At 38.1% G+C, this 10,800-nt stretch overlaps 1 protein-coding gene across 1 annotated transcript in view; it reads left to right on the forward strand.

The window, feature by feature from the left end:
• The window catches only part of Gch1 (GTP cyclohydrolase 1), a 43,626-nt gene extending 34,754 nt beyond the window's left edge, over positions 1–8,872 (forward strand). The window contains exons 4-6 of the mRNA XM_026384120.2: positions 4,049–4,080; positions 5,065–5,149; positions 6,762–8,872. Of these exons, the coding sequence (XP_026239905.2) occupies positions 4,049–4,080; positions 5,065–5,149; positions 6,762–6,888 (244 nt within the window). The 3' untranslated portion in view covers positions 6,889–8,872. The remainder of the gene's footprint in view (positions 1–4,048; positions 4,081–5,064; positions 5,150–6,761) is intronic.
• Positions 8,873–10,800: the final 1,928 nt, after the last annotated feature.

Consider the following 10,800-nt stretch of genomic DNA (forward strand, 5'->3'; position numbering starts at 1 on the left):
ATTACTATGATGGATTTTCTGGGTTCAGGGTAGTTGAATTTTTGCTATTGCCAAATTTCTCTCCATAAAGATCATGCCAACTTATACCCTGATAATAGGTAAAGGGTGTGTTTCTCCACACTCTTAATGCTGAGTTTCATCTCACTTTTAAATCTTTGCACATTGATAAGTAAAAAATGACAGCATTTTTATTTGAACATCGTCTTCCCTTTCCCTTCCTCCATTCCTCCCTTTTTCTCTGTCTTTCCCCCCTTCCCTCCCACAACTTTGTGCGTGCTAAGCAAGCGCTCTACCACTGAGCTGCATCCCCTGCTCATTTTGAATGTCTCATAGAGTGAAATTCAGAAAGTTCCTCATTTTTCATTTGGTTGCCTTTTTTTTATTCCTGATTTGCATAAGCTCTTTGAATGTTTACACATTTAGGTCAGGTGCTCCAAGTAATTTTTCTCAACCTTTTCTTTTGTGTTTTGATTTTGCTTTATAGTAGTATTTTTTCATAAATAAATTTAAAACTTTTCTATAGTCATAAATAATTCTTCTTCTTCTTTGTATTTGTATGGCCTCATTTTTGTTTTTAAATCATTGTTTGATCTTAGAAGTATTTTGATCAAGGAACGGGGAGGGGCCGTCCACTGTTGTTGGGTGCTCATTGCCTCTGGCAGCACCTCACTTCTGCCAGCCTGTGTCCTTAGTGCCACCACTCTCTATTGGGCTTTTCTTCCTCCTGGATTGTATATCAAGCTCCTGGCTCTTCTGCCTCTAACCTCTGAGGGTCCTTGCATTTGTTCTCAAGTGCTGCTGAAATGATTTTTCTAGACTGAGGATTTAATCATGCTGTTGCTTTTGTGACTCCTTATAGCTTTTAAGATAAAATTCAAACTCTGCAGAATAAATTAGAAAACCCCAAAAGAATGTAAATCACAAGGCCAAATCAGAAATTGCTGGGAAGTCTGACTGAGAGAATATATATTAATATCTAGGGATGAGAGGATATGTAACTAAAAATATGCCTTAACATTTAAAAAAATATGAATAGTGTTTTTTTTTTTTTTTTTTTTTTTTTTTTTTTTAAGATGGGAGAAAAAGGAATGCACTGAGAGTTAGAAAACCTCAACTTACAACTAACCATTAGAAAAAGTCAAATTAGCCAGTCCTCACGGTGCACACCTGTAATCCCAGTGGCTCAAGAGGCTCAGGCAGGAGGATCACAAATTCAAACCCAGCCTCGGCAACTTAGTAAGGCCCTAAGCAACTTGATGGGACTTGTCTCAATACAAATTACAAAAATGGCTGGTGATGTGGTCCAGTGGTTCAATGCCCCTGGGTTCAGTCCCTGGTACATAGCTGGATGTGATGTTTCATACCTGTAATTCCAGCTAGTCTGTAGTCTGAGTAGGAAGATTGTAAATTGGAGTTCAACATGGGTAACTCAGTGAGACCTGTCTCAGGGGCTTGGGTGGCTCCATGGTATACTACTTGACCAACATGCAACCAGGCTTGGGTTCCCTTAGTACTTAAAAAAAAAAAAAAAAAAAAAAAAAGCCCAAGACAGTAATTTATTTAAAATGGCCCCAGGGAGTTAGCTTTGTAGTCACTGGCATGAAAAAGTGCACATTCTCTGATGCATTTTTTATCCAGGATGGTAAGAATTCCCACAAGTGAAATTCTTAGGAACATGAGTTCAAAAGTAAAAGAAAAGCCACAGATGTGCAAAGAGGGCAGATGTTGGAATTATCAGAGAATATGAAGCAAGTATTTTAAAAAGTAACAGTATTGAAATTTTGACAAAGCAATAAGAAATTTTCAGAGTTAGCCAGTCAGATCAGAAAAACAACCAAATATAACTGCTAGAAATAAAGAAAAAATATGATAAATGACACCGAAGCTCAATATGCTTATTGAATAGCAGAGTAGGCATAGGTGAAAATATAGTAAACTGAAAGAAAGGTATGAAAAAATTGCACAGAATACAATTCAGAGAGATGAGCAGAAAATATGAGATTGAATTTAACAAATGTAGAAGACAGTTGGAGTTCTGAGATGTAACAGAATAGATGAAATATTAGAAAAGATAATTCCTGGAAAAGTTTCCAGATCACTTGCGAAATATTAGTCTTTAGATTCAAGAAGGCTAGTAAATTTCAAATGAGAAAAATTTAAATATGTGCTGAGGCAAAACATGGTAAACTTTAGAGTACTCAAATGTCAGAGTAGCCATGAAGAAAAATATTGATTAGCTATGTAGTAACAGTGGTGAGACTGACACTTGGTTTGCCAACCACAATATTAAAAGACAGATAACTGTCAGTGTCAAACAAAAATTTTATTCCCAACAAATAGCTCTTAACAAATTATCTTCATAGGGACTGGGACTGTGGCTCGGCACTGGGTTCAATTCTTAGCACCACATATAAATAATAAATAAATAAAGGTCTATCAACAACTTAAATAATATATATAAAATTATCTTCATAGAATGAGAACAAAATAAAGATTTTTTTAATTCAGAAAAGGTATGTGAAATGCTGAAAAGACATTATAAATCGACACCTACTCCTTACTTAAAGTAGAAATAAGAGATTATAAGCACTCTGAGCATAAGTTCACTATCTAATCACATAGGCATTCAAAAAAAAAAACCCACAATGCATGAATGATTCTTTTCATATCTACAACTCTCTATCAGAAATGGGGAGGCACCACGCACGATAATGAAGTATTAGAGACATCCCTACTAAAGAGTCCACACAAAACACAGATGCCCAATGTTAACACTTTTCTAATATTGCACCCAAAATTCTACTTAGGAAAGAAAAATGAGAAAGACATTGTTAACTTTTGAAATTAGTGACTTCTACTTATGTAATAAATTAGTCACCTGAAAACCCATCAGAAGTTATAAATGTAGAAACTTGACCCAGTAAGAAATATGCCATTGCTCCTAGATAGGAGCTTGAAAACCATCCTTTCTCAGATTTATGTTCCAAACAATATAGGTATATTCCTCCAATATTATATACCTACTGGGGACATGAAGAAGGAGGGTCCCCAAATTCATGTCTATGTAAAAATTGATCTTGACATTTAGTGTCCAAATCTATGACTAAAAAGTCAAAGTTTAAAGAAAACATTCTCATTGTGAATTGTGCCCCCCTCAAACGGGTTATTCACATTGCCATATTTGCATTTCTTGACTAGACAGGGAAGAATTTATCACCTGGCAGATTGTGATGTAAGATCAGGAGTCTTTTTATTTGGGGAGGTTAATCATACAAAGTACTTACATAAACCTATCTTATATAGGAAAGAAATCAAATCCATTCTAATCTGATTACATTAACAGATTTAGTCATAGTGTCATAGTTAACCTGACTTTTTTTTTAATACTGGGACTTGAAGCACTTAACCATTGAGCCACACTGAGCCACATCCCAGCCTGCCACCCCCCCTTTTTTTTTTTTTTTTTTTTTTGTTGTTGTTGTTGTTGTTGTTTCCCCACCAGTTTGAGACAGGAACTCACTAAGTTGCTTAGGGCCTTGATGGGTTGCTAAGGTTGGTCCTGAACTTGCAATCCTCTTGCCTCCTGAGTCACTGGGATTATAGGCATGCACCCCAGTGACCAGCTAATTGGCCTGATATCAATTAACAAATAGTCTTTTATTTTTAACTTGATCTTTAAGCTCTGATAAAACAATATGATTAATTGGAACATTTGAGACAGCCTAAAATTGGTGACTTGGGAGTTTTAAAATTTTATAGCTCATCTTTAATTGTGTGGGTTTTTTTTTCTAAGTAAACATTGTATTTGGAGATACATTAGTCCCCACCCACCCCCCTTTAGAGACATACGGAAGCCCCACTTTGTGTAGTGTGATTATGGTCTCCGTGAGACTGCATCTCCTTGTAGAACTTGTTTTATGGGAATAAGCTTTATCCCCTGCCCACATCCAACTATTGCTTCAACAATGTCTTTTTAGTCTTGTGAGGTGGACTTAGCATTTCACTTCAAGCAAGGTATGATTAACTAAAACACTTTCTTCTTTTCTAGGATTGTAGAAATCTATAGTAGAAGACTGCAAGGTAAACTTCTATATAAATCTTTTTTTTTTTTTTACAGAAAGCATTTTTTTCTTGCAAAAAAGTATCTTTATTGTATTCAAAGTGTAATGAATATAACAAAAATTAAAACCTCCTAGGAAGATAAAAGTCAAGACAGAAATCACCGTTGTGTTTGCACAACTCTTCACATTTCCATGCATATGCCGTTGTTTTCAAAGCAGTTTATTTGTATCACATTTAAGCTAAAGTGGATAATTGGCCTTGTTTTCTTCCCCCCCCCCCACTTAAGGAACCTTAAACAGTTTTTCCACATAAATATTCATTTCCACATACATTCCTCATTCATTTTGGTGGCTGCTTAGAATTCTGTGGTGTTCATGGCTTGATTTAGCCAATCCCCGCTCTGATACATATTTGGGGGATTTTTGTCAGTTTTCCAATAAATGCAATGCTTCAGTGCACACTTTTGTATGTATTCAAAGACAAGTTGTTTTAGACAGCACAGTATTTAGGTTAAATCGCTTGGTTTTCAACAATTCAGTAATTAGCTCCTTTGTTATTAGTGTTGCAAGCTGTTTATTTGCTCCACTCTACCTCTGTGGAGTTGCTCATTAACCAATATTCTGTTGGTCTTACTGCACATGTTAGGAGCTAGTTTGCCATTCTAATCGCTCCCCTGCAGAGATGCTGGAGAGCTTCCGGGGTTCTCTTCAGCACCTGCAGTGCAGGTGAGGGGAGGGCCTCCTTGTGGCTCACTCAGTAGACAAAGCAAACAGGCAAAAGCTTTTGTCATGGCTCTTAAATGTCACAGAAGTCTGCTTTTTAATATGTCAAATAATTTTAGAGAAAAAAAATCTAGCTGTTTGTGTTTGACTCTTTTTTTTTTGATGGTCATTTCCTTTTTTTTATTATTATTAGTTGCTCATGACAATACAATGATCTTGACATATGTGATTCTGCAACCTGTGTTTGACTCTTAAACTGAGCTCTTTGTCACCTTCACAGTCCAAGAACGTCTTACAAAACAAATTGCAGTGGCAATCACGGAAGCCTTGCAGCCTGCAGGAGTTGGGGTAGTGGTTGAAGCAACGTAAGTCTGAAGCTGCCTTTGATAACGTCACAGTCTATGTAAAAATTGATCTTGACATTTAGTGTTGCTTGGTTTTCCTAGCACCAAGTGATGTCACACAGTTGCCATTGCTGATTTTTTATCTCTGGGCCTAACCCTTCACCCTCTTTTGTTCACTGTGTTGCTGATATAGAAACCAGGGTATGGGAGAGTTTTTTTTTTTTTTTTGGAGGGGTGGGGTGGGGTGGGATGGGGTAGAGTGGGATTGAGGGTTGTGGAAGTGCAGGGAGTTATAAGCATAGTTGCAGATTTATTCTATGCTTCTCTTTTTTCTTAGCTTTTTTGTTGGTCCAAGCAGTTTTTCTAACATTTTGTCACACATTTGAAAGACACAAAAAACTAAGAATCAGTGCAAAGGACAACTGAAGATAACTCTTTTTAAAGAGAAAAAAAAAATGTCTAATTTTTTTTAGTTTAAGTTTTTTTTTTTTTTAAGTGATTCATTAAAAACATAAAAATAGTATACATCGGGCTGGGGCTGAGGCTCAGTGGTTAAGTGCCCCTGAGTTCAATCCCCAATACCAAAAAAAAAAAAAAAAAAAAAAAGTACATATCTGTGTGGTATCATATGACTTTTTTTTTTTTTTTAGTTGTTGATAACCTTTATTTATTTATATACGGTAGTGAGAATCAAACCCAATGCCTTACACATGCCAGGCAATTGTGCTACCACTGAGCCCCAGCCCCCATATGATATTTTGATACATGTATACATGGTGTAATATTTAAATCAGGTTAAACATATCTATGTATCCTAATATTTATCACTTATGTATGGTAAAAACCATCAAGCTTTTCTTTTTCTCTAGTTTTTTACGATCTGTAATTCATTATTTTCATCTATAGTCACCCAACCGTACCGTGGTGCCCAGACAGGACTGTGGACTTCTTGCTACTGTTTAACTGTAGCTTCCTGTCCACTGAGGAACCCCTCTCCACCCTCCCTCCTGCTTTCCTCCCCAGCCTGGAGTACCTGCCATTCTACGTCCAACTTCTGTGAGATCAGGGGTTTTTTTGCTTTTCACATGAGTGAAAGCATGCAGCACTTGTCTTTCTGTGCCTGGCTTATTTCACATCACATAATGATCTCCAGATGTAGACACTTCTTTAAGTTACAGTGAATTATGAGAATTTCACATTCAGTATGGGCAGTTTCATTTACTTGATGGCCTGCTCTGACCTCTGCTCAGTGTATGTCACGTGGCTTCAGACCCACTGGTCTCTGTTATCTGAGTTCTGCCTGGTGAGATGCACATAATTGGGTATTTCTCTAAACACCTAGCTCAGCACTGCTTTGGTCTCTGAAGACCAAATATATTATTTTCACTCATAATGAAAATTCCATTTTCTCTACTCTTGTTGAATGCATCAAGGATTTAACCATGGATAAGAATAAAAGCTAAAAACTTTAAAAACTTTAAAAAAAAAGTTTGGATACCATTTGTCTCAGAATGGATATTTTAACATACTTGGTAACTGAGCTGAGATGCATCTTCTTCCTTGCTTTTTATTTTAAAGAGTCAAATCAGCACTGTCAGCTCCTGAAAACCACCTTCATTGTCTTGTTTTGTAGACACATGTGTATGGTAATGCGAGGGGTGCAGAAAATGAACAGCAAAACTGTGACCAGTACAATGCTGGGTGTGTTCCGGGAAGATCCCAAGACGCGGGAGGAGTTTCTCACTCTCATTCGGAGCTGAACTGGAGCATGGCGTCGCGCAGGTCCGACTGCTAATGGTGTTGTCTTTCATCATGCCTCCCCTTTTCATTTGTTACAGATGTTAACTTTATGCCTTGTCAATAATTGTATTTAAAATTATTTATAAAGTCAAATTAAAAATGATTCACATAGGGGTAAGCCCTGCGCTTTCTTCTTGCCACCTTGTAGGGGCAGTGTCTAAGGTGAACTGCCAGCAGCCTAAGTTACATGCACAAACCACTGCCATTCAGATAACCCAAGGGTGCTGGGGAGGAGAAGAATCTGTGTATGTGAATGAAATCCGACAGTGATCTGTCTTATCAGCATAGGAGAATCGGACATGGGAAAAGCAGTTCCTTTTCCTCTGCCACAGAAATGGTATAATGCTGAAAGTGCTCTAATAATTCACGAACAGTGTGCAGCCTTGCTCTGTGAATTCGAAGTCCAGCAGCTCTGCTTCAATCATGTTTATGAATTCACAAATGACATTTCGTTTTTATTTATTTATCAGCTATCCATTTTTAACATTAGTCACCAAGGGAAGGTGGTGGAATATCTATTTTTTTCAATTTTACTGTGAGTTAAAAAGGCACATTTCTACCTTCTTTCTTAATTCAAGTACAGGGAATTAGTTCCTGGAGTTGTTTACGAGTTATTCTCACGTCAACATACAGGGATTTAGACATTTAACTCTCTGTGCCTTGATGAGAATATCACACCAGTTAGCCTGTAGATACTTTTGCCTTTTTTTAAAAAGCCATTATTTTATAAGTCTTAGTACTCACACGGCAGATAACTAGTCCCACAGCTGTCTCTTTAGAAGTTTCTTGGACATTTTTATTTTGATCTTATGAAATATTTTTCTAAGGATTTCTAGAAACTTTTGGGAGTGCTCATCATTGTCAGGTCTGAAGAACTCTAGCTTCCAAGAGCCCAAAAGAGTGCAGATGAATTGTCTGTGGCCTGCCTTGGGAGCTGTGCCCCTGTCCTCACAGAGCTGTGCTGTCTTGTTTGTGAAAATGCACTGAGAACTCTGGTCTTGTTTTCCTTGTGGTCAATGTGGGTCTTGGGTCTTGTCCTCAGTGTGACTCTGTTCAGGTGGTGTAGGCCTTTCAGTCCAGAAGCTGTTGCCTTATTACCATTTATCTTAAATTTTGTTCCACTGGGGCAGTGTGGGCCAAATTAAAACAAAAACACTTAACTCTCCCACAAAAACAGACACAGTTAATTCTACAAAGGAGTGTTTTATTCCATCAGCATAGTGCTCTTCACATTTATTCATTCTTTTTTAAAAAAAGGAATTACGTTGCTTGCTTAAACTGTGGTCATTCTATCTCTGCCACTTACTTGCCATTTAGCTTACAATGGAGCAAGATGGTCGAGGTTTCTCTCCTTTTTAAAAAAATCTCTACTACTTTCCCCTGTATTTGGAGTTTCTAAAGTCCAATGGTGGTTGATTTTTGAGTTCCATGTTAAATTTAATTTGGAATAAACATTAACCTGCTTAATAATTAGACATTTCTAGGTAGAATTCCAACTCATGTTTGGTATTTTAAAGTAAAAACAAGTGTGACTTGGAGGACCAAAGAATTTGTTAGCTATAAATTCCTCTTTGCAGGGCTAGGGACATAGCTCAGCGGTAGAGCACTTGCCTACCATGTGCAAGGCCCTGGGTTCAATCCCCAGCCCTGCAAATAAATAAATAAACAATCATTTTTTGGAGATCATTTGTATTCCTTTGGAATGACTTTGTCCTGACATTCCCTAGAAGTGTTCTTAGAAAGTGTGATGTATCCACAGGTTTTTGTCTCATTGGTAAATGCAAAATAATGATCTTGTCTGTTTTACTATGGTCTGTAGTACTTCAAAATTACTTTTTCATATTCGTGATACTGACTCTATTGGGGGGGATTTTTAAGAATTTGATGCATTTAAATATACTGTTCAATTACGTTGTTTGAATTTTAATGTATGTGCATCCCTGAAGTTGGTTCTATTTAAATTATTAAAGTGTTATAACTTTGTCTTGTGAAAGTTTCTTTTTCAACCACCAGTATAAACGTCACATATACTAATTTGATTATTTTAATTGTCTTAGCTGTAGTGCCCATCATCAGGGCTTCTCTTTTCCATTAAGCTATTAGAACGTACATCTCAAGGATAGCACCAAATGACCCTAGGCTCTGACAGTGTCTCTTTGGTGTTTGCATGGGGTGTTACTAACTTCAATCTTTTGGCGAGGGGAAAGGGAGGTCTGGGCTAAGTCAGGAATCTGAATGGCCCTCCTGTCCCTCTGTTGTCCTAGTCCTATGTTTAGGACTGTAGCCTTGTGGGAACTGGCATTGCTTCCTGTGTGGGAAGAATCAAGCCCAGTCAAGAGGCAGACAGGGAGTGGAGGAGAGTTTGCCTAGGGCAAAACCTGCTGTTAGGTAGAAAGGGCTTTGCTGCCTTCTTTCTGCAGTGACCTCATTCCTTTCTTGCTAGTGGTGTTCTCTACATCCCCTCTCCCCCTGGGCAGCGGCCCCTCCCCTCACTGGTTATCAGTGTGTCTGGGTGCTGGACATTAGAGTGGCCTGCTGCTCCTTATGGGACCTTGTAGACTGTTGGGTAATGCAGCTCATAACTGACTTCTAACACAGAGGGTAAACTGAATAGAAAAAAGAAAAGCCAGTAGTCAGAAAGGTGAGCTGCTCATCAGAGCCCGAGTTGCTGTTTCTGTTTTCTCATATATTGATTGGTCAAGTTCCTTGCTTGACACCAAATGTTTTAAAGGCTTTCCATCAACACAGAACACATGGACTCACCATGATGGACAAAGTTCCTTTGAGGATGAGGAGGAGAGGGAGTCTCAGTAGACAAGTTCAAGGTAAGGTACTTGTACCTGACTATCCCACCCCTCCCAAGACACTTGCTTTATTTTAATTGTTATCATGTAAAATAAGTATGTATAACAGTAGAGATATCAACGTATGAACTCCATGCGCTTATCACCCAGCTTCAAGAAGTCTCTATTCATGGCCATCTTTTTTCCCTCAATAGCTTCATCCCCACTGGATTATTGCAAAGCAATTCCTAGGCATCATTTGATTCATCAATATTTCATACTATTAAATGAAGTACAATCAGGGAAAGAATTCTATAACCAAATGCCATCCATTACTACACATAAAAAATTAGTTCTTTAATATCAAATATCCAGTGTTTAATTTTCCTCCACTATGGCCCTAGTATTTTTTAGTAATTTATTTGAATCAAGGCACAATGAGATTCATACATTGTCATTGGTTGGCCTGTTTCTTAAGTCTCTTAACAATCTTAGACACTCTCTTCCTGACCCCTCCCTCCCATTTTTCTCCTTAGTTTTTCTGGTCATTAGCTTTTTTTTTTTTTTTTTTTTTTTTAAGAGAGTGCAAAACATGTCCACTGCCAGAATGTCTGTGGCTGTCCAAATAAAGTGACACTCTAGCCTCTGAGCCAGCTTAGGTGGGGTCTGGGTCTGTTTTCAGCTTGGACTTAGCTTTCCTTTGGAACTCAGATGCATCCCCAGGTATGAAATAGAGTTCATTCTGTTTTTCTCTGGGTCTGTCCTTGTTAGGCAGGCTTCAGTTTTAAAACATCTACCACATGGCTTGTTTGGCTTCAGCGTGTACCTGGGCTCCTGAGATTTTGGTTAACCCTGTGGAAGGGTCATTATAGAACTGGAAGTGATGAGCCCTGCAAGACTTGACATCACTCTGAGTGCCTGTCCCTGGGGAATTCCAAGATGCAGGTTGGACGGTAGGAATGCTTGGTTTTTCACACCTCTGACTTGTTCTGTTACATTTCCATGACCCTCTGAGTAAGAAAATGGGATTCTGGTTGATGTGGTGTAGGGAGGAAGTGACATCCCAGGTCTTGTTCTCAAGCAGTTATT

Source organism: Urocitellus parryii, chromosome 6 (genome assembly GCF_045843805.1).
Source record: "Urocitellus parryii isolate mUroPar1 chromosome 6, mUroPar1.hap1, whole genome shotgun sequence".
Taxonomy (NCBI): Eukaryota; Metazoa; Chordata; class Mammalia; order Rodentia; family Sciuridae; genus Urocitellus; species Urocitellus parryii.